Source organism: Lampetra fluviatilis, chromosome 29 (assembly GCF_964198595.1).
Source record: "Lampetra fluviatilis chromosome 29, kcLamFluv1.1, whole genome shotgun sequence".
Lineage (NCBI taxonomy): Eukaryota > Metazoa > Chordata > Hyperoartia > Petromyzontiformes > Petromyzontidae > Lampetra > Lampetra fluviatilis.
The window spans coordinates 4,717,489-4,742,379 of record NC_136303.1 but is presented as its reverse complement, the minus strand read 5'-3'; the positions used below and the strand labels follow the sequence as shown (position 1 = coordinate 4,742,379).

The following is a 24,891-nucleotide window of genomic DNA, read 5'->3' as shown; positions in this document are numbered from 1 at the left end:
GATGATGCAGTTTTCTTGAACAAAAAAATAAACTTTCAGATAGACAAAAAAAGCCAACACCAGTCCAAAAGGATACTTGTTTCAAATTGAAAAAAACCCCGTTCATTAGCATGTATTATATAATACTTTCCAATGTTTGCTCTCACAAATGATTAATTAGCGATATCGGCAGCTCCTGCCAGGAGCGCAGGAAGCAGTGCGTGCGTAGGCCGTAATGAGCCAAAGGGGCTCTGATCGCCAACCCTTTGACCCACAAGGCCGGAATTCAAAAGGGAGAGTCCCCTAATTACACCCACTTTACACTATAAGTCTCGCTCATATAGGACCATCTTCAAGAGAGTTATACCGCCCTTTATCTTTTCGGACAAATGGACAGAGCTGATGCATAATAAACGTGCTCAACTTTAGTTACACAGCTTTAAAAATGTAGCTTGTGAGATTTGCTCAAGATCACCTGTATGGTATCGAAGGCTATGTCAGCCCAGTAGAGGCAGTTGCGAAGGTAATCGAAGTCAAGTGCCACTGCACTGTGCAGCCCGGTGAGTGGCAAGGTCTCGTCCAGCCCAGTCGCAAGGTCGTACCGGTGAATGCTCGTGCGCCGAGCGTACAGGACGAACTCGCGCTCCTCTAGAGAAATAAAACACGGGCAAGGTACCGTTATTTCACTTGCGTGGAGCCACAGGTGGGCTCAGCAGAGGGCAGTGAAAAAAAACAAATTAGTGCACTATACTATGTATGTTGAACTTCTTTCGCACAGTATGTAGCCAAGTGTGCTAATCAGAGGTACTATGCTATCCACCTTCACCGACTAGCCTTGTTGATGTATGGTAAAATAGAACCCCTCTACCTGCATGGCAAAGGGCCGTCCTAACTCCTCATACAGTCTCCTCATCCAGCAGTCGATGACAAGGCTGTATGTGTCCCACTACTCAGGAATAGAAAAATAAGGTTATACCCACATTTGTAAATAGTGCTTTTGATCGTTAACGTTTTACTTTCACAATACTGAATGCACATGTGTTGTGCTACAAGGCTCTCAATATGGGTTAGCCCCACAATATTTACAGGAGCGGATCAATTTTTATACTCGAATGAGGTCCCTGAAATATTCGGATCGCCTTCTTCTAAGGACTCCGAGGCCAAGGCTCATTTCCTGGGGTGATCAGGCTTTTTTCCACTGTGCAGCTCCCAGATTATAGAAAGCCTTGCCTTTGGCAACAAGACAATAAAGAGTTGTTCGAGCTTTTTCAGTCTGTCCTGAAAACTCACCTCTTTCAATTGGCCTTTTGACCCCCCAGTTCTGGCTATTTATCATGGTTCTGTTTATTTTCTGCTTTCCATACATGGGCGCATTGGCGATCTACGGGTGAAATGTGCCTTACAAATGTAAATTATTATTATCATTACAGAAATATACGACACGACGAAATGTGAAGAATTTCCCACCCATGACTGGGCAAGGAACAAGATTTCCATCAAGCACTCCCTCCATGTCTCCTCCGCTGCACGTGTCTCCAGACACCTTACGGTATCTGAACAAACAAACGCGCACGCACAGGGAAAAAACACATTTCTTTATAAGCTTTTGGTTTGTTTTTCAAGAGCCAAGGGATACGACAGGATGAGAAAAAACACATTTTCATATTGTGGGCGGCATTTTAATAAAGTCCTTTGTTTTATAATGAATAAGTTGAACATTTTATATGTCGGCATCATTTATGTATGGCATTATGCTGGCTAACAAATAAATTATAGTATTGACTGTAGTTTGAAATTAGAAGATTGTGTTTTGTTGTGTGTGTCAATGTACTCTCACCCCTTGGTTTGCCTGTACATGGTACCCGCAGGGCAGTTGACAGGTGGAGCATACGGATCTCCATCAAAGTCTGTGTCTTGAACACACTGCTCATTTTCTAGCGTCAGCTTGAAGCCCGTGTCACTACAAACGAATCACATGACACCATGCCTCAGTGAGTTTATTTAGTTTGCTGTCCTTCCCCCCGCACCTCCGATTAGAACGGTTGGCTATATACGGTAACGAAATAAGTTCAATATAAATACATACAATAACTGCACTATTTTACTTAGCAATGAATAGTTGTATAGTTGACAGTAACAGTGACATTCTAAGTCAATGATTTAACGATCTATATTCTTATCTAGGGATTTACAATTCTTGAAAAGTCACGCACCAATTACTCAATTGCGATCACATGCACGGCAATAATTGCCCACTACGATGGACACATGGCAGGACCTTTATGATAAAGAGTCGCAATACTCTGTGAGACTTTCCTGGGTAAACAAGGGGAAAAATAAATACTAGTAATGACAGCTTTCTTGGGGCCAGGTATTTGTTATAACATGTAAATTAAGACGGAAGGTAAGTAACCAATGCATTGCCTCTATTTGTGATGTAATGCATTATAATAATTCTAAGATTATTATTCATAATAAATCCCTTAATCCACAAATGCCTCAGTGAGTCTCAACAATCTTTATCAGAAAGGTTCTGTTCTCGGATATTTTGCCAATTCCATTCATGAGTATTTGGTATGTAGGAGGAAATTGTAGTACGCTGTGAAATATCACATGTACAAGAAGAAAACACTCCAAGCTCTACCGAAATATTCAAGAATTCAGCTGCAGTGCTGCCATCTCTTGGTCAAATTCGCAGCTGAATAGATTTTGAAGGTTCACAAATCTGCACTGTCCATCAAAGTTCTGAATTCCAAGCATGCAACACAACTCCGTAAAATAAAAAAAAATTGCACGTTTTTATTTTAACGAGCATCGACCGCACTTCACGTACCACTCAAAGTCTTCACGTGTGCAGGAGCAGTTGGAGGACATGATGGGCCGATCAAAGTCTTCCCCGTTGAAGCAAAGCGCGTGGGCGGTACGCCGTTTGTACACGGTCTTGCGACCCAGCAGACACTCATTTCCCAGTTCGTCTGCTGGCGACCAAAGCTTGTAGTCCTCGTCCAAGCAGGCAGAACCTAACAATGCACATTTGAACTTATTTGGCGGTTACACCGATGATGCGCGATATAAAAATAAAGCACAATTTTGCGCAATAATTATTTACTTTCCCGCGATTCGCAACCCCCCTTGGCTGAAAAATCTTGTGGGAGAGTGCGCCAAAATCAGTTCTTGGGATGTCGAAGCGGTCGGAAGACGAATGTTATACGAGGCGGCTGAACATCATGCTTCACATATAGCAGCACCCAGCCTGATGACACAATTGGCTGCTCTGTGTTCCAAAGGCAGATTTGACTCCACGTGCCCTAGACATGGTCGGACGGTTCCTCGATTCAACAGAACGCAAATCGACGGTCAATATTGACCTCTTTTTAGCAAGTCTCAGCAGACTGAATAGACCTTTCAATCTCGACAAAGACTTGGCGACAGGGTTAATTAAAGACAGATTTGTGGATAAAATGTTGATTTTAGACTGTTTTATGAGGACCGGTGTGTTATGCTGCACCAGTGTACCGCAAATACGTCAATTTGTATTGATATGTTGCATTTGTCGCCACCAGCAAGGGGTACTGTGACACCAAAACACAGCAGACGATAATATCATGGCTACATTTTAATTCCCAATCCCTACTCTTTGGTTCTTTCGGTAAAGTCCAGCAGCGCTCCACTTCACCTCCCCCACACCCCCCTCTCTTCTTCAGCCTCACACTCCCAGCCCCGCCCACTTCCCCCCCCCCCCCATTTTTCCTTGCTCCTAATCCCTCTAGCAGCACTCCACTTCCCCTACCCCACACCCCCCCTCTCTATCTCTCCTCCCTGGCTCCTCCCCCCTCTCTTACCTATATAGCCTCTTGTCACGGCAGCCCTTTTGCCCACTTCAGCAATTGTTTCTTGCTGTGGTAGTCCCACCTGATGACGGACGCTTGTGTTGCGCCCGAAACGTCGTGATTTAATTTATTTTATACCTACGTGACTTTACCGAAAGAACCAAAGAGTATGGATCCCTGCAGTCACGAAAACTTCAATTTCCAATCCCTATTCTAGACATGTATGTAAATAATAAGTTGACTAGCATCGGACCAGGTGACATTGTAACACACGTTTACGATTGTAAGGGTTTCGCATCGACGAAGGAAGCTCACAGAATGAGACTAAGGCATCTTTACGGCTCTTAAAGTTCACTGTCAATGCGCGAGGCTCACAGGAGTGAGTTGCAAGAACGGTAATACTGCTGGCAACTGGCCAGCATTTTCAAATGGGTGTGTTTTGTCAGAGTACAGTTGTACCATGCCTTTTAGACGCCAACATTTTAAACCTCAATTTTTCATTTATTATTTTAAACATTAAATAACTACAGGAATTCCAATGTTCTACTGCTAAATTAACAAACTCCTAAAGCACCTCTACTTACAATTTGCTGAAGAAAATATCCAATGTTTACACTTTAAAATGCATTACTGGTGAATGTCTCGAGCCAAATTTCAAGTAATTTTTCATAGGATACAAAAATATCAAGGGAATACCATATGCTACATAGAGATTAGGTGTGAACAATATGCTAAGGTGTAAACAATAGCATTGCCTCTGCTGAATAGTACAGGATAGTGCTTAACATAGGACTGTAATTGCTGAAATTAAAGTTACAACATTTGCAAGGAGATTAAAAGACAATTTCAAGGAATGCACCAGCTGTTTACACATATGAAGCAAGTTGAAAGGATTCCTCAAAGAGCCAAAATGAGTCACACAAAGCTACTATTAGGTGGGATAAAGCCTCCTCCCCACCCCCCAATGGATGTCCGAATCCATTAAATGCAGTTACTATTGTAGTAAGTTGCAGGAGGCTTGGATGACGTAGTTGGAGGCACACTTATTTATTAACACCAAAGTATTTACAGAAACGGGGATACACAACACTTGAAGGGGTATCGGCCCCTTCACCCATCTAACAGGGAGACCCAACGTCTAACCTGGCTAGCCTGCTCCCAGGTCCTCCACTACAGAGCTAAGGGAGGCTATCTATCCCAGCCCTGGTCAAGCTGGGATTTACGGCACCCTGAGTCTCCAGACCGGCTCTTATAAGAACCTCGGTCTGGGCTCTCGGGGCCACGCCACCGGCTTTCCCTGGTCGGTCCTGACAAGGACAGCGAGCCAGGGGAGTTCCAGGGCCTACTCTAGCTGGTCTTCAATCTTCGCTGGTTAAAGCTAACACTCGACCCCGAGCCCTCTGGCTCACCACCTTATATAGCACTCGCCCCCCCCCCCCGGGGGGCCGTGGGGGATGGCAGGTGCGGACGTCGATGTAAGCACCTTCTCAGCGTACGGCCATAACCACGCCCCTTGTGTTTGTTTGCCATCCGTACCAATACACCTCTACACTATGAAGAACATCTATTGCTGTTGTATGGAGTTCGCATGTTCTCCCCAGGGTCACGTTTCTCCGGATCTTCCCTCCATGTTTATAAACATGCATTGAGATTATTTAGATTATTTTGCTGCTATTAATTTCCACACGATATGACACTTTGTTGAGCTATCACTTGTGGCCAGGACGATTCTGAAAAATAAGTTAATACCTCAGTGGTCTTTGCCCATGGTAGGATGGGGATGATTTAGTTTTATTTGTATGTTTTTGGCCGATTTATTTGCCTTTTTGTACTTTGCACTCGTATTGTGTTTTTGCATTTGCTGTTGTAACGTTCTTAACCGCCCCTACTGGACATCTGTAAAAAGAAGAGCTTCATAGCTCATCGGATTCGTCCAGAATAAATATTCCGAATCTGATGTACGTTGTGACTTCTTTTGCACCGTCCGTAGCCTTTCCGTGCGCTACTTACCAAGCACATAGGTCATGTTGATTTGCAGGATGAGCCAACTGTGCGCTGCTGGAGCTTTGGATCCAAAGATGGTGAAGACAGCACTTTTCTCGCCTGGCTCGGTCATGAGACCGTACACCGTTATGTTTTCCGTAGAGAACTGGAAGTCTCGCCACGTTTGCCCCTCGTCGGTGCTGAACCTGGTGGGTGGCACGAGCAGCAAGAGGGCGGACACACAACCGTCAGAAGCTGGTGCCAAGTAAAAGGATTTGAGTCGATAGCGCGTGGGATGTTACCACCAGTGAGCCTGTGGCATTAGGACAAAATGCTAATGTAAATATGCAACACATTTATGAATGTATCGCTGCATCACAACGCAAACGAATATTTCCATTTTTTTTATTTCGTGAGTAATGCCTCATCTAGTATAAAGTCTTTTTTTCAGGAGGAAAATGTAATGTTTTTTTTTTACGAGTGGAAAAAAAACCTGTATTGTACGGGGGAAACCCCGTTCATACGAAAGGTTAACACACTCAGGTACGCGCACCTACACACACGGTTTCATAACCCCACTTCTGCACCGTCTTCTCATTGCCAGCCTGCAGCGAGGGTAGGGTTTGGGAGTTTCACTCATCTGTGTGATGCACCAGCCCATGGGTCAGCAACCTGCAGCTAAGGAGCTGCTACGTGACATTATTTATTAAAAACCACTGTCTCTGCATTCACCACAGGGCATTGCGGCTCTTGAAATAGTGAGGTTGTTATTTTGGTTGCTGACCCCAGCACATGTTCTTGCCTATAAAGGAGCTAGACAGTCAGCATTGGCCACCACACCCGGGCTGACCTATTTAACTCTACTAATGGGTTTGTTTGAAGATTATTAGCCATTCATTATGTTATTGCAAAACTCTACCATTTCATAACCTTTACTGGACATGATGACACTTACTTGAGCATGCCTGTAAGTCCCTCTTGAGAGACGGCGACAAGAATGCCGCCATGATCACCCCACGCGAAGTAGTGAGGTCCCACCAAAGTCTGCACAATAAGTCGGGCAATGATTTAAGAAAAGCTACAGTGATTATCTGGAACAGAATGTGGAATGTTACTGTGAGCAAATGTATTTGTGTAGAACTTCTTTTGCACCGTACGTATCCAACCGTGCGAATCGGAGGTGCGTAGGAAGGACAACAAACTAGACACAAAAAAGCAGTTAAAGATGTGTTTTTAATCTAGATTTAAAAGTGCATCGCTCCAGTGGCCTTCCTAATATCGGAAGAACATTCCAGACAGCCACAGAAGCGCAATTCAAAGCGCCCGATGCAGCGAGCGTCTTTGTTCGATGGTTCGCCAAAAGCTGAAATGTGAAAATTATGTTGAGGTTATTACTACATGACACTTATATTATATTGATTGTAGGTTTGTCGATAAGGATAATTCCAAGCGATGTACTCACCTCCCTCCAGTGGGCACCTGCCGTGCTGGAGATGTACACATTGGGCTTATGAGCCAGATTTTTTCCAACGGAGCCTACCACATACATACATACAAATATCAATGCCAAGCAAGGTACATAAAAAATAAAACAGCATCACTTAAAATTGTAATCTTTGAAATGTTACGTTGCATTGTTTCATTTAATCACTAAAAGGTAATTTGTATTTTTATAAATCTTTAGATGATACATGGCAGTAGTCACAAATCTCTTCATGTGAAAAAGGTAGGTGGCACAGGAGATTTTAAGACACTTGAGCATTTGCACGGGTATTATTGCTGCAAAACAAAAACAAGTTGCGACTTGGGCTTCAATCATTCTCAAATTTAGATCAACACAGCATCTCAACAAATAGTCATCCTGAATACAAAGGTGCCATGACATAATCTGAATGTAACCCCACCTGATGCCATTATCAGGCCAGGAGCAGAGATCTTGGACATGACTGGAAGCAATCGGTCACGGAAGTTGAGCAGCTGACTGTATTTTTGTGTCACGTGCAGGGAACAGTTGTCCTTAAGCTGCAAACGTACAACAAACGTGAGCGCAAGTGCACGTTAGAAGCCCAACGTGACAAGAAACCACGAACATCAAAACCACAGCACTAACACGTAAAAAAAAATATGACCGCAAAAATGTTAAGAGTTCAAATAAGGGCATTTTTAAAATCCTTTATATTAAGTTCGCTTGCTTGCTTAGGACCGTGCAAATCTTTCGGTCGTTTTTTTAACCCACTTCCCGTGATCCAATCGAGCTGACATTTTCCACACAGACTCGTTGTGCGTGACAATGAATTTTCGTGAAATTTTTTTTCAAAATTTGTACTGTTTAGGGAATTTTTTAAAAATATTTATTTACCAATTGGTTAATGCCAGAGAACGAGAGGACTCTAGCCGCCACGCATATAAAGGATTTATAGTGAAAAACTTAGTTTTTACGGGTTAATTTTTTATATTTGCGGCTCTAGGAAGTCCCACCCCTGCCGATCAGAGCGTTCGAACCTGACAGTTGACAGGCCGACCCCAGCTGTCGGTGTCAGGCGGCAGCAGTGGCTGCCACTCGCCTCCCTTGTCGAAGGTGATGAACGAGCGCATGTTCTCCTCACTGAAGTGCTCGCCCGACACCTGCGTGGCGATGTAGATGCCACGCAGGCCCTCCACGCGGTGGATGTCTGCAAACGGCTCCTGAGCAAAGTACCTGCAAGCGACACCCACGCAATGCGATGAGCTAAAACTAAACTATTTTTTATTTTACCAGATAAGGCCCACCGAGCCATATATAGCTATTTTTCAGAAGCGACTTGGCCACAAATGATAGCCCAATGAAGTGGCTTATCATGTGGAAATGTATAGCAGCCAAATACTCTTAATTGAATGTTGATTCTATACGTGGAAGGGAAAAACCGGAGGGGCCCGGAAAAAAACTCAATTTCTAGATTTGAAGCTTTCGTGACTGCAAGGATTCATACTCTTAGGTTTTTTCGGTAAAGTCACGTAGGTAAAAAATAAATTAATAGAAACAAAATAAAATAATAAATCACGACGTTTCGGAGGCAACACAAGTCTCCGTCATCAGGTGGGACCGTCACAGCTAGATTCACTGTATAGGCTACAATGAATCTAGCTGTGACGGTCCCACCTGATGACGGAGACTTGTGTTGCCTCCGAAACGTCGTGATTTATTATTTTATTTTGTTTCTATTAATTTATTTTTTACCCACGTGACTTTACCGAAAAAACCTAAGAAGTAGAAAAATCCATGCCACCACGGACATCAGGGTCGGGACTGAAAACGTATACCAGGCAAGGTAGTTAACATCTCGCCACCGTGGCGTCCCATTACACCGGGCGGCAGGGTGATTGCCAATTGCTGCAGAGGTTCGTGGTTCGGGCCCAGCGGCCGCCCTGGTTCATGCTAGAGGTGCATTAACCAAAAATATACGCCGGCCGTATGCTTCGCGGGGTACATTAAAAGATTCCGTAACTCTATTCGAAACAGAAGGCAACAGAGGCATTCGTCATCACATGTTGGTGTAAATATAACAATTTGCCAAGAATGTTTAATTACTATGAAGTTATATTCTTGGTTCTTTCGGTAAAGTCATGTAGAAGGGAAATAATAAAATAATATAAAATAATATAGATTATAATATACAATACATATTTATATTATTATCACGTAGAAGGGAAATAATAAAATAATATTGATATATTTTATATTAAAAAATATTTATATTCTTTTATTATTTCCCTTGATATTATTTTATTATTTTCCGTGACTTTACCGAAAGAACAAAGAATATGAATCCCTGCAGTCACGAAAGCTTTAAATAAAAATTTACAATCAAGTTATTTAATTTTGTAATAACGTTACACCCCTGCTGAGACTATGCTCATTTGTGAAGCATAGCCACCATAATCATAAACTTGCGTTATAAGAATGGCGCGAATACCAACTGCTATCATTTCTATGTATTATTAGCAGTGAAAGTCTGGTATAGCTGAACAGGCTGTGTTAATGCGAGAAATATGTGGCCTTCTACCTCGCCCTCAATTTGTATCTTGCTTAGATGACAGATTTGTGTACATAAATTCGACCTTATTATATCCCAACTGATACCTCTCACCATTCAAGGATTTATTTTTGATATGTTTAAACCAATTACAATTGATCATCGATTATCCGGCTTCCAACATTATCCGGCAGTACCCGGGCTGATCCGGCAAAACCACTCCAGTCCTGCAATCGTCAAACACGTGTTGTTGAAACAAGAGTGAAGTGCGTATATCAACCCATGTAGTCTTCGAGACTGGAGTGGCAAGTAGTCACTTTTTACAGTAGGATATTTATTTGTATCTATTTGTATATTTACTTGTGCCAATTTTATATGTAAACACATTCAAAACACCACAAACATATATACAACACCTAAAACGTAATGTTATGCAAGAGTGTAAATAAAGAAGCTATTTTAAAGAGTGATTAGTGCTTATCTGGCACCCCCTTCCCCCTCCCGAAGTCGCCATGATGATCTACTATGCTGTAATATTTTTTTTGCTTGTACCATTATTTTGTATTCTCTTTTGTAACCAAGCTCTCCCTTGAAAAATACTTGTCCTCTTAATGGACTCTCATCGGGTTATAAAGAGACTTTGTTTAACTTAATTTCTGTTTATTTACAGCTTTAAAAAAAAAGCCAACGACTTTATAAAATTAGCAGTGACGACTGAACTCAATTCTGAGTTGGAATAAAATTTAATGGGAGTGCAAACACAAGGCAAAATTCTAATTAACTTACTTTCAACAGATGCCACATCTGAGCTCAGTGACGCGAAAACTATTCTTCACCAATAAATGAAACAGTGAGAAATGTCACACCGATCACTCGTGCTTGTGAATGAGCCATGTTACAATGAATAAGCGTCAAACCACGTTGCGAAATTCAACAGCACGTAGACGTAATATTTTTCAATCTTAGCAATGTCCCGTACACAAACATGATGTTCCTTCACCAGGAAGCAAAGTACAACGTGGGTTTTCCTGAAAATGACATCTGGCTTAAACTATAAAAACAGAATTAGCTGTGAAAAATTACTCGTGTGCATTGTACGAGGAAATGGATGGATACTGAATGTTTAATTTGTTACAATGCGTGAATGAGTGAATTTCTTTGTACGGTGTTTGTTGTGTTTATCGAAGTGTGGGCATTTGGTTCACAAATTAAACCACTTTACATGACACGAGACGCATGGTAAAATAACATTAGCGGGAGAATTTACATGGAAATATAGGTACCATATTTCTCCACTTCTTATTGATAAATACACAGCTCAATCAATGCTTAATTTTTATAATGGCACTAAACTGTTCATTGTTGCACTTCACTCAAAACCAAGTAAGACCCACTGAGCTGTATAACTTTTTCAGAAGCAACATGGCCACAAATGATAACTCAACAAAGAGGATTATCGTGTGGAAATGTACAGCAAATACTTTAAACAGGTGTTTCTAAATGTGGAGGGAAAAACAGGAGGACCCGGAGAAAAATCCACGCGACCACAGGGAGAACATGCAAACTCCAAATATAGAGGCATCAGAGTCGGGGGATAGAACCCACAACCTACTGCATACCAGGCGAGGTAGTTAACATCTCGCCACCGTGATGATCATAGTTACTGTTGGAGTAAAACAATACAAAGACAGGTCTCCCCTGTATAACCTTAACAGATGTTTTGGGGCAAGTGCTGTTTGCGAGCACCTATGAATGCCAGGCATGGCACACCACGACAGAGCCACTACACGCTGCAGTCATGCGGAGCAGTCAGAACAGCTGCGTTCCCCTTCTCACCTCACGAGCGTGTCTGCGCCGGGCCCCTTCGGACTGAAGTAGAGAACTCTCTCGAGGCTGAGGGAGAACTTGAGGCCCTCGCGCTCGGAGATGTAGAGGTTCGTGAGGCCACCCTCGTGGTTGACGCACACGAACACCTGGTCCTCGGAGGCGTCCGCAATGTAATACTCCTGCCCAGGGGACGTGTGGCCAAACGAGCATCGGGGGGGGGGGGGACAACAAAAACAGACCGTGGATTAACTGCTGGGAAAAGGCGTTTGTTTTGGGTGAAAAATAAATGGGAATAATTAAAAATGTACGATTTTATTTTGTGTGCTCCCAGCTACTTTTGTCATGGTTAATGAGCAAAATGTAGGTGAATATTTTAACTGGAATTCGAATCTATTGCGAATTAAAAATTAAGGTTTTCTTATAATTTAAGTATGAACACAGCATTGTAATGGATACAATTACTGTGCTAGTGGATTTACAGCATACCGAAGAGATGAAGGTGTATACTGGCTATTGAAAGTTATAAAATGGTTTTTCCCTCCTGCACTGACCAGCATGGGGAAGTATGTTCATAGAATTCCCGTGATCGTATTGTGTAAAGGCTCTCATACAGCAGTGGGTGCATGCATACAATGCTTAACAGTTGGGAGTGAAGCAAATCAATTTAAACACACACTTAGAATGTTTATTTTAAGAATGAATGTAAGAGACAGACACGTGATAATTTTACAATGGTGCAAGGGGTCATTTGTTAACATTTTCACGAGCGGAAAGGTACCAGCGGGGCAACGTGCGTTGAACTTTTAAAATACCATTAATAATCGTTAACCACTACATTTACAGCAAAGCACTATTGCCATGGCAGTCAGATTCTTCTGGAGCCCAGCGAGCCCTTTAGTACATAAATTACCTTGTGGGCCATGCACCGCAAATGCAAGAACACCCTATTTATGTCCCACACTTAAGTGCACATTTGAAAAATGAGGCCGCTCTATAGCCATATCACAGTACTGTCATGCGCACATGCGATTCTCTCTATTAACTTTTTGCTGCTGCTGCGAACCATATATATTTACAATGAATACATAATATTTCTCCCCCTTAGTGCACTCACGAATGTCAGGAGATGCCAAGAGACAATAAGGATTTTAGTTAATTAATTTTTTGCCGGGTATTAGGTACATTTTATTTAGTTGGAAAATATAAAAACAAATGACCCCCCCGCACCCCCCTTTTGGTGACGGGGTCTCAGCACCGCCATCTCCAACTCACCACAATTGGGTGTTTGGTTCGGAATTGAGAGGAGCGCAATGGCTTGCGATTGTGGGAGACCCAGAGTTGAACAGAGCGTGGGTATTTGGATCCCACCAGGTGCTGTTGGATACACAGTCAGAGGCCAGAACAGGAGAGAGAAAAAAAAAAACCCCACACCGAAGTGTCAATCGCCAGAACCAGAAAGGTGCACCGAGAGATTCGACGGAAGGTTGTGGCCGTAACCTGACATGCACCGCAGCTCAAGTTTGTAAAAAAAAATAAACAAGAGTGCGAACACTGATGCTTAGCACCATTTGTGTTTAATAGCTTACGCGCTGCGGTGAATGTCGGTTATTTTTGTAGGTCAGTGCACATCAGATGCTCATTCGTAAATGGTCCAATAAAAAAAGTGTCCAAGGCTTTGCAGCCAATTGACAATGTGTCGGATATTCCCACAAAGGAAGTACAAATTAGGACCAATTGGTAATATTTTTCCAATAAGTTATTACTTTTAAAGTTGCAAGGATATGTTCAGACCTACTACACTGGCCAAAGTAGGAAGGGCAGATGGAGTATGAGAATATTTTCCTTCGACCACGATGCCTAGACCAACAACACTACCTTGTTCTTCCAGTTGTGGTTGAAGATGGCCTGTTCAAACGGTCGTCTTACGTACGACACCATCAGCACAACAGAGCTGTTATGTTGCTGCAAAGTAGGCAGTTAAAGCAAATTTACACAAAAATATCCTATTAATATTTTGAATACATACCAGTAATACCATACTGTACAAACATTGCAATTTAAACTTGTCACTAGACTTTAAAATATCAATATGCGACAGCAGTTCAACATCCATACATGCATACATGCCCATTATTTGGAATATCGTCTACAATTGTGTCACTTGTATCAGCAGATATGGCAAAGGCTGTGTTTTGAGCTAAGGAAGTTGGTATGGCATGGTAAGATGAAACCAAGCTCTGTGTGGAAGCATAACGTCTCCAAATTACCTTAAATAAGAACAGAGACCAGCTTCGTTGGCAAAATGAGCACTCGTGTGTTGCAGGCTTAAGCCACTCAATGATATTGTTCCAAAATATGTTTGCCATATATACAGTTTATCTCTAAGTTTCAAATTTTTGAGAAAACATTAAGTAAATCCCTTTCAATACATTTATGTTCATCTACACAGTGCAAGCTGAATTTTGCTATGATTAAACTACACAATGAAAGCATAGTTTTTACTTTATTTATAAAAATCTGTACGAGTACGATTGCACACATTTATGCTAAACTGGTCCTGCCACTCTCCCTCCCTCTTTACTCAGCCACAGTGGTGAAGTATGGTCAAACAACCCCTGTGACCAAGAAGACAGCAAGGCAAGGCCTTCATCAAGCAGTAGTTTTGCAAAGGCCTGTGAATCTTTAAAATAAGCCTTTTGATATCCAAGTGTTGAGGATAAATACAAATCGAAGAAAAAAAAAAACAACTTCATGCCAAACCAACTTGAATTGGAATACTGCAAAAACTATCAAATCCAAATGAAGCGGACACGATGCCATTAATTGTTTCCCACTCCGAGAAATAATATCCTGTAATCATACCGAATATAACGGACATATAAAAAAAAAAAAATCACATTTGATGACATTTTATGTTAACTAAAATTAATTTAGGTCCCGAAGGTATGCCGAGTGGGGAGTGTGTAATGCCATGTTAAACCCTTAACATGGCATCTTGATGCCGCAAATCTGGCTGTGACGGTCCCACCTGATGACGGAGACTTGTGTTGCCTCCGAAACGTCGTGATTTTATTGTTTTATTTTTATTAATTTCATTTTTTACCTACGTGACTTTACCGAAAGAACTAAGAGTATGAATCCTTGCAGTCACGAAAGCTTCAAATCTAGAGTAACGATGTCTTTAAAAACAACGGCGCTATGCCTCTCAAAATAAAATTAACACTGAACCACAGGAAAGGCTACGAACTGTAAGTAGCCTATCCTGTTTGAGTGCATTACACTTTGGGGGCAGCCAGGCCACAAGATGGCAGTACAACAGAAGCAGAGGTGCGCGCTGACCACACAGGGCTGGTCATGACGCAGTTACTTACCAATGTGAATTGAAAACAACTACTGTACAAATGACCTGTGTTCCACACTCATCGCTTTAACACAACAAGGAATAAACAGTCAGAGTTAACGTCGATGTTAATGAGCGTGATGCCTTTGGGTGTTTGGATCACATAATAGAATTGTGTTCACACAAAATACATTAATTGGTGTGCGATGTCCTGCTTAAATGTTTGCATGTGAAATTCCTCTATCTTATTATAAACAGCGCTACACAATACTGTAATGCTTCGGGCAAAAAGGAAAGGTTAAGACATTTTGTTAATGAGTACGTGTCAGCTAACTTAAATCTAAAAGTTAGCTATGAACACAAATGTATCTTTAACATTAGGACTACAGGGGTATTAAATGACAACTTATAAGTGGCACTAACAAAGTAAGGTTACGGAATTGCCAATCACACCACTTCCTCAAATATATATCACTGCCCAATAAACACAATAATATCCTCGTTGTTACTGTGTTACCACAGACTAGTGGTCAAACAGGTTTCTCATTTTAGTTTATATTTTTTTGTTAGCTTTTGGGGTGATGTGGGGTTCTCAAAACGTATATAAACTATAAAACTACACTATTTTTATTTTAGCAGAGCTATACAACTGTTTTTCAGAAGCGACCTGGCCACAAATGATAGCTCAACGAAATGGCTTACTTATCATGTTCAAATTTATTGCAGCCAAACACTCTAAATGCATGTTGATTCTAAATGTGGAGGGGAAAAACCGGAGGACCTGGAGAAAAATCCACGCGACCATGGGGAGAACACACGCAAAATCTACATACAGACGTCAGGGTCGGAATTGAACCCATGACCTCCTGTATACCAGGCGAGGTAGTTAATATCTCCTAGCCACCATGGCATTTGGGCAAACAGCAGGATGTCCTATTGCTTTAATGGTAAAACAAAGTTAGTGGGCTCTCTGTACCATGAAAACACACTTGAACAGTATTGTACCTCTCCATATGTGGTGACCTAGGTTTGTAAACCATTTCCTGGTGACCACAAATGTATGTTCACTGTATCACCCACTCTTCAGAAGCACAACACAGCCGTAGAGACCGGGCAAATGTCAATGTCACCTTCAAGTTTACAGTTGTATCCTGTTGACATGTTCTGGTTTAATTTTTGCAAAATCCAAGGCATTTCCCTCCAAATGAGAAACAATGATGTATACTCAAATATTCTAAGTTCAGGAAGCGTTTTTGTTGAAATGAAATAACTTTGAAAACTACGTCAAATGGATTATACAAATCATTGTGAAGTTAAGGTGCCATTTTTTACACGTTAACCAAAGCAGTTTTGGCTTCAGGACAAACAATTAAATCGTGAAATGCTTGCACTGGCCGTAAGCGTGAGCGAGCTAGGGCGAGGCACGGGGGGGGGTGCACGAACCACAGTCTTCGTCGCGAACATGTAGCTGTCCCGGAGCTGGAAGTCGTCGACCCCCTGCAGAAGAACGTGCTGCTTGGTGGCATCCTGGAAGAAGTCATCGCTGCGGAGGATGGTCGAGGTATTTGTTGGCTCCAGGCGCTCCACGTACACAACATTCTCCTCGTCGTACGGCTCTATGCCCCTGCGTGAACGTGGCACAACACACGCTGGTCTCGATACGTTCATCCGTTTCACCAATGTATGTACGGGGAGTCCTCTACTTACGAACGTAAAAAAGGTGTCAGTTTTGTTGCCAGATAAAAAGGGTAAAAAAAACAATTATCATATTTTGTTACTGGCAAATGGAGGTTTCGATGGTGTAAATGCTTACCCCGAGCTCTCATACTCTGATGGGTCATTGTCCTTGAGTTGTGCGCCTTTTGGCGTCATCTGGTCCAACACCATGTGAGACTAGGCTCTAAAGAAAGCTGTCTCGGGTGTGGACCGATCAATTTCAAGGACAGTGCATACATTATCAGAGTTATGTTTTTTGTTTGCATTCCGACTGCAGGTATTGTGGTCAATGCAAACATGACTCCTTGTAAAAAAGGTGTCAGTTTTGTTGCCAGATAAAAGGGTAAAAAAAACAATTATCATACAGAGGTCTGTTAGTAAGTATATTTGTCCATAAGTCCAACTTTACTCCTGTCGATTCCAAACATACACTAAACACAGGGAATGGCTTTAAAAGTTGTATAAACTCCTGTAGATGAAGATGCCACTGGTTATTCATGTTCTGCACGTGTAAATGCCACCGTCATCTATTGCATGGCGGTTGAACTTGTCATTCTCGCTCTGAACAGGAAACTGGACATAAGACAGGTTTGTTCTTGTATTTGAAAGTTTGTAAGTCGAATATTCGTAAGTAGAGGAGTGCCTGTATGTTGAACTTCTTTCACACTGTACATAGCCAACCATGCTAAATTGGAGGTGCGGGGGAAGGCCAACAAACTAAACACAAACAGGATTTTAAAAAAAATTCGTTTTCTATCTAGGGGATTTAAAAGTGCATAGCTCCAGTGGCTTCCTAATATTAGAGCTGTTGTATGAAGGACCCCTCCCCTGCCCTCCCCCACAGGCCGAGTTGATTTTGGATGTTGTTTGAAAGGACTTTATCATGCTAGACCAGGGGTCGGCAACCTACGGCTCCGGAGCCGCATGCGGCTCTTTACGGGCTGCTTCTTGACGATATGTACGTATGTACAGTATATGTACTCAGATGCATTGCGGCTCTTGAAATACTGAATTTTGTACCGAATTGGAAAGAAATGGCTCTTCTTGTTATTTTGGTTGCCGACCCCTGTGCTAGACAATGTCCGTTGATGAAGGAGGGGTGTGTGCTGGCACTGGTTCAGACATCACTTGCCACTCATGGTAGCCACAGTCAGGAACTGAAATTGGGTCGCCGGGTTCATGAAACGGTCCACGAAACATTACACCACCGCTAATGAATGCTATACGGCGACCATCAAGGCGTGTCATTCAAAATAAGTGCAATCATCACATAGGCTGCTTTCATATCTAGTCCACTGATAAGCACACCTTGCAGTTCTGACAATACACCAACAATCGCCATGGAATAGACGGAGCTAATTTATTCCTGTTGGCGGCTAGGCAATCCTTGTGCACAGCTGCAACAACGAGGTTGAAATATCCAGTGTTAGTGCGGGAATGACACACATCCTTGCAGATTATATCTGCCAGATGACAGGATATCTAAAGGGCAAGGACTGTTGTCAAAAGTGCATGCTATAAATGAATGCAGTATAACATGCTGGCGGGAATAGAAGGAAGCCTACAGCAAAGGAACTCTGCTTCCGTGTTGAGGCTGAGATTAAGGTCGTGTCCTCCAGCTATCATTCATGCAACAGGCAAGGTTATGCATGTTTACAAAAGCGTAGATTAATTTAAAACCACAAATATGCGTTAGTGCCGAGTACGCAGGCATAGGTTAAAAACGCAAGATGTCATGAATAGATCGGATTTTAAGTCAGACATCTTAAGTGTCTTTACTAAAAATATCTATGCAAAATATCACAAGAATGTGAAAAATGAAAAAATACGTAAAAAATAGATTGTTTACTGCACAGACCGGTAAAGCATGTTTAAGAACAAGAATAGTGCTGACAAAGCCAGAATGTCAGAATTTAAGTCTCTCTTTTACGCTTGCAAATAAAACAAATACCGCACTTCCAAATCAAGTAAAGTACTATTCCCATAAATAATGAAAAAAACGCCATATTCTGGGAAAAAGCACTCCCCCAACGTTTTGAATGTTCACATTACATTACGCAGCGCAAGCGCAGCCGATTGGGAAGTGCAATAACACCGCTGCACACGAAAACAAACGGGCTTAACTTGGGGCATACGCTCTAACACTAATGGTATGTGACAGCTGCAGGCTGGTGGTCTATGCTGAGAAGCCAACCACACACCCGGGCACCGTTCCAGACACGGCCAGATGGATTGCAGTTGCACCTTTTCCCCCAACACGCCGCGCACCACCCTCTCAAAGCTTCTGCCTCTACGCCAGCCCAGACAGACAAATAGCCGAGGGAGCACACAGCTCCGAGTAGTGGATCCCACTTAATGTCACGCTCTGTTGCGAGCTAAAGAGCACACGCATCAGCACAGGTGGATTCAACGTAAAGTTGACGAGTCAAGCTGTTCATTTCTATGCAGGCTCTAGCGCAGCGCGTAACAATAACACGTGGTCTTCGTATAGAAAATAAATAGCACGAGTCTTCTAATGTGTATGTTATTATTATATTTAGTTTTTCTAGAAAATATTCCAGAAAAATTTAGAGATGTAAAAATAAAAACGATACCATATTATATGTTTTAAGTCAGTGTGCACTAACTGCTGTGTGACATGATTCAAGAAAACAGTAGCTAGAAATATAGAACAAAAACTGAAAGCATGAGGATGCATCCTTGAAATGACAGACATACAAAGAGAAACACGTGGCTTAGAGAACATGTGCTGGTTAATGATATAGTCAACAACAACTTTATTTAGAAAAGTGGACTTGAAGATGTTGCGAGATGGGATGATGGCTGATATCGGGTATAATAACTGGGTAGCAGCGAAAGAATGGCAAGAGAATATCCACGTAGGAGATAGAATCATGAAATCAATTGGTGTGCTAGTTTGAAGTACATTATTGTGTAATTGGTTTGTCAGGTGGAGGGAGAGCTTGGAGAGGCCTTCATCCAGCAGTAAATAGACCATGGCCGAAGATAATATAATTAGCCTTTTATATACGTTGTATTCTAGATTTGAAGTTTTTCGTGACTGCAAGCATCCATACTCTTTGGTTCTTTTGGTAAAGTCATGTAGGTGAAAATAAAATGACGGAGGCTTGTGTTGCTTCCGAAACGTCGTGATTTAATTTAGTTATTTTCATTATTATTTTATTTTTATTTTCATTATTATTTTATTTTCACCTACGTGACTTTACCGAAAGAACCAAAGAGTATACGTTGTATGTCTGTAGAACTTCTTTCGCACTGTACGTAGCCAACCGTGCTAATCGGAGGTGCGGGGAAGGACAACAAACTAAACAAAAAAGCAGTTCTTAACAAAAGAGTTTTCAATCTATACAAGATGATTAAGGCACACTATACACTGCATATTTAAACTAATGCATATGCAATGTCATTTTTGTTTTACCAATTAAAATGGATTAAGACCCATATTTCTCAACGATGCCATTTATAGCATACATCGCAGTTTAACAGCAGATTATAGTAGTTTACAGAGGAGAGGTAGGGTAGTGGTTAGCGCACTGCACGTTGAGGCTGGTTACCCGAGTTCAATACCCGGCCACGGCAAACATCCGTGGCGAGCGATGTCTTAACTGGTCACACGAACCCCGTTCACCAACCCCGCAATGGACCAGCGTGGTCAAGTGAGGTCAAACTAACATTTAATGGATTATGCTATTCCATAATCTTAAAGTAAAAAAAAACAATACCAGACCTGATATAAATCAGTCGTGGATGAACTTGACAATTTATCAGAAAAATAATACGCGCGTGATTTTTCACGTAAAGTTAAAACACGAGTTCAATTGCTTACCAGTAGTAGGACTTTACTTTTTCATGAATTAGTGTCCAACTCTCACCAAAATTGTCTGACTTCCAAAGCTGAAAGAGGCAGAGGAGAAAAAAACATGTCTGAAAATTAAAAAAAACCTACACAAGAAAAATATACAGTTAAACCTCGTTATTTCGGTATTTGATCATTCGTAAATTGGGGATAATTCGGCAAGTGTGCGCTTTCGGCATATCCAGTATATTAGTAATTCGCCACGAGCCGAATTTCCGTAATGAATGATCCAATTTCGGCACACACGAAGCGACGCCGCGCGCCCCACGACCAAAACAATGACTCAGTCGAGTGGCGGCACGGGTGGTGAGCATTAGTGCAGACCTGTTGCTTTGGACTTTACCTTGTTTATGCACTCTGTAAGTCCAGTAAGTGCATACCGAGTGCATTAAGACCCCCTCCACACAACCTCTGTAACCTACCACATGGAACCTATGACATCCTCCTTCGCCTGCAGTACGAGTTACTGATGGTGTTACTTTTTTGGGGGGAAAACATTTTTGGAAAACAAATTTTGATTTTTTTTTTTGGGGCAGGAGGCACTGGGGGATAACAATGCGCATAATTCGGAACATTGGATAATTCGGCAAAGCCGGCGCCCCATGCGTCAAATTAACAAGGGTTTAGGGGCCGTCCATAAATTACATCATGCACCTAGGGCGGGGAGGGTCAGACATGTGTGACGATGTGTGACGAGGGGGGGGGGGTGAGAAATGTGACATCACATCAAAATGCGCAACTTTAAATAAATATAGACAACACGTTCTACTTAATTAAATAGACTTTTTAATAAATGTTTTCTCCAACAACATCAGAGTGCAGCGCCACATTAAATACGTACTACAATGACAATAGTTTAAAGCGATTTGAAGCATGTTTAATTTTCAAAGTGGAAATATGGTTTTCAGGGGGGGGGGCAGAGCTTTGTGACGTCATATTTGAGGGGGGTTCTGACTTTTTGTGACGCCATGTGACGAGGAGGGGAGGGGGTCAAAAATCATCCAAAATCGCGTGATGTCATTTATGGACGGCCCCTTACTGCAAATTGAGTTAATTTAAAAAAATGGGTATATCTCATACGTCTTCTCTGTGACAATAAAAAAACACTTTTTTTCCAACCTACAGCACACACCACTGGTAAAAAGGCTTTGACAAACATGAGGTTAACCAGTTCAGGGGAGCCTGTGTTTACATAGGTCTTGAAAACCAATCTGGTGGGGTAATGCCATACAAGCACCATTACCACCACCTGCCTTACAATCGAACAGGTGTCACAAACTGGTTTACTTTGCATTACAGGCATTGGAGACACAATCTCTTAGCCAGCAGCAGAAACCTACTACGCAGTATAAAGTGGTAATGGTGCTTATTGTGAGGTCATGGAGGGTTATGAGTAATACTGCAAAAATTTACTCGCAAGTTTTAACAAAGTAATCATGAGGTGAATGTTTTTCTCATGTATATCACGTTCATTTATATTTGTTTTTTATATGTGTAATAGGTAAGTGTGTATGGCACTCCACATGACTGTATAATAATATAAATTAGCTTACAAGCCTATGCCTGATTTAATAAACCTTGCTGGAAAATACTGGTATCAGATGGCTCAACGCTGGTGGACCAAAATGGTATTATATTTTAGTGGAGACAATATCAAGTTGTCCATCCACTTGAGTCAGGCGGTGAAATATTATGCATAATTCTACATTTCCAGAGTATAACATTTACAGCTCAAGTATTGTACCTTCTCCAATGAACCACTGGAATAACAAACTCGACAAACTTAAAATAACCATGGTACTTTGCAAGCCTACTGAGTATCAACAAAGATTAGTTCATGAAGCCATCCATATATACAGACACAAACAATTTCAACCGAGAGGATGGTTATGAACTCGGCAATCATTGGAAAGATGTCATCAACCACTTTGGGTCATGACTTGATTTGTGCTTTCTTGTCAACCTCCACCATCAGCAGTGTGGGTGTGTGGAGCGAGGTGCAATGATTGCCTGGCGGCCCTTTGATTGGTGGAGACCCACTGCCGGTTTAGTTGTTTTCTCCAAAATTAACATTAGCTGCCCCGCCCATGCTGCTGACACACTTGGGCTGCGCCCAACTCCAAACCTTTATAAACAGTTTGCCTTTAGGAGGCGAACCATCGTGTTTTTTCATTTTCTTTATTTTTATTCACTTTATTTATTATTATTTTTCTATCTACGTGATTTGCCCGAAAGAACCAAAGAATATAAAAATAAAATAGATTCGAAGCATCTTCTTGGTTCTTTCGGTAAAGTCACATAGAAGGGAAGTAATAAAATAATAAAAATAAACCATAATAAAATAATTCTCACGACGTTTCGGCCACAACGCAAGTAGCCGTCCTCAGGTGAAGACCAGGTCTGTCAGACGCTGTCTCCCCGACAGACCTGGTCTTCACCTGAGGACGACTGCTTGCGTTGTGGCCGAAACGTCATGACAATTATTTTATTATGTTTTATTTTTATTATTTTACTACTTACCTTCTACGTGACTTTACCGAAAGAACCAAGAAGATGAATCCCTGCAGTCACGAAAGCTTTAAATCGAAATTTAGATTCGAAGCATTCGTGACTGCAGGAATTACTCTTTGGTTCTTTCGGTAAAGTCACGTAGAAAGAAATTAAATTAAATAATAATAGAATGCGACGTCTCTCTCTCAAATTTAGCAATCTATGAAAGAACGTAATCAACCAGGTGGGGTGTTGACTCTTGTTGGCCGACTCTGTGTTGTATTGCATTCTATTTACAAGTTCACTACATTTGCTTTCTCATTTATTTGTACCTGACGATGGTTGCTTGTTGCAATCGAAACGTCGTATTCTATTATTATTTTATTGAATTTCTTTCTACGTGACTTTACCGAAAGAACCAAAGAGTAATTCCTGCAGTCACGAAAGCTTCAAATCTAGTTTGAACCACCTCTACGGGGAGGGTTTGCCGTGCTTGTTTGTTTCACACTTAACTTCTAATTTAGCAATCTTTGGAAGAACGTAATTAACCAGGCTATGCGTTAACCGTGTGCTAACCGACTCTCTGTGTTGCACTGCATTACACTTCCTAATTTAACTAAATTTGCTTTCTACCGTGCTTATTTATAAGTCCATTCTCTCCTCCGGCCGCGATGGGCAGGAATTCCACACAACACTCCGTGCTTGTTTGTTTAGAAGTCCAGTGTCCAGCTCGTCCATCCCCTATGAGTAATATTTAAATAACCAACAACATAACTTGCAAAGGTGAACTTATCTTCTTGGTTTTTTCGGTAAAGTCACATAGAAGGGAAATAATAAAATAATAAAACATAATAAAATAATTCTCACGACGTTTCGGCCACAACGCAAGCAGCCGTCCTCAGGTGAAGAACAGGTCTGTCGGAAAGACAGCAAGACAGCATCTTTCCGACAGACCTGTTCTTCACCTGAGGACGGCTGCTTGCGTTGTGGCCGAAACGTCATGAGAATTATTTTATTATGTTTTATTTTTATTATTTTATTTTTATTATTTTATTATTTCCCTTCTACGTGACTTTACCGAAAGAACCAAGAAGATGAATCCCTGCAGTCACGAAAGCTTTAAATCGAAATTTAAGGTGAACTTAAACACAAACTTGCTTTCAAATGTTACTCAGTTGTACAATGTGTTTTTTTGTCCTGCCATGAAGCACTCGCGCTTTAGAGTGCAAAACTAATTGAAGAAACTGATGGCGACGCTATATAAAGTAGGGCAACGCATGAACAAACGCAGCACAAAAGCGCACGTACAAACCTGTTTGTCAGCGTGAGAGGAGTCGTATCCTAGGACCAGGTTTGGGTTCTTGTTATGCAGCAGCAGATCAGTTGGACGGAACGGGCAGGAGAAGTTTTTGACCGTCTGCCCAAAGTCGTTTGTCATCCACAGGTAACTGTGCAAGGTGTCTGTGAATATGTACTGCACAGAAAAGTATGTGGCCTTGAGTAGAATGCAAGGTATTAGGCGAAGTGCACACCATACATTTTCCAAATGAGGCTAAACATTTTTTATGCAATTCAGTATCATGGGGAAGGGCACACAGTTCATGGGCTTTGTGGCTGTCAATGGCTGCTGGTAAACTAAACATTCACTGTAAATATAACAAGCAAATGTTTACACGTAGAATTAATTCATTTCTGTGGACACAACCTCACAACTTGTGTAACAAAAAAAAACCTATCCCCAAAACAGTTTTGTGGAAGTAGCTCATTTCCTGGCCATTTTAGACTTCCTAGCCCCCCTATTTTTAACAGATGACATTTCTTTTAAAAAAGCCCTAA

The 24,891-nt window shown here is 41.6% G+C and overlaps 1 protein-coding gene across 3 annotated transcripts in view; it reads right to left on the bottom strand.

Moving 5' to 3' along the window:
- Window positions 1-24,891, bottom strand: part of SORL1 (sortilin related receptor 1) — an 89,493-nt gene that overhangs the window by 46,464 nt on the left and 18,138 nt on the right. For all 3 annotated transcript variants that reach the window (XM_078870032.1, XM_078870033.1, XM_078870034.1), the window contains exons 4-17: window positions 24,368-24,529; window positions 20,536-20,603; window positions 16,416-16,596; window positions 12,905-13,006; window positions 11,642-11,811; window positions 8,295-8,490; window positions 7,697-7,814; window positions 7,255-7,328; window positions 6,748-6,836; window positions 5,820-5,998; window positions 2,813-2,999; window positions 1,817-1,939; window positions 1,447-1,532; window positions 455-627 (exon numbers count right to left, since the gene is read on the bottom strand). In XM_078870032.1, coding sequence (XP_078726158.1) covers window positions 455-627; window positions 1,447-1,532; window positions 1,817-1,939; window positions 2,813-2,999; window positions 5,820-5,998; window positions 6,748-6,836; window positions 7,255-7,328; window positions 7,697-7,814; window positions 8,295-8,490; window positions 11,642-11,811; window positions 12,905-13,006; window positions 16,416-16,596; window positions 20,536-20,603; window positions 24,368-24,529 — 1,908 coding nt within the window. The remainder of the gene's footprint in view (window positions 1-454; window positions 628-1,446; window positions 1,533-1,816; window positions 1,940-2,812; window positions 3,000-5,819; window positions 5,999-6,747; window positions 6,837-7,254; window positions 7,329-7,696; window positions 7,815-8,294; window positions 8,491-11,641; window positions 11,812-12,904; window positions 13,007-16,415; window positions 16,597-20,535; window positions 20,604-24,367; window positions 24,530-24,891) is intronic.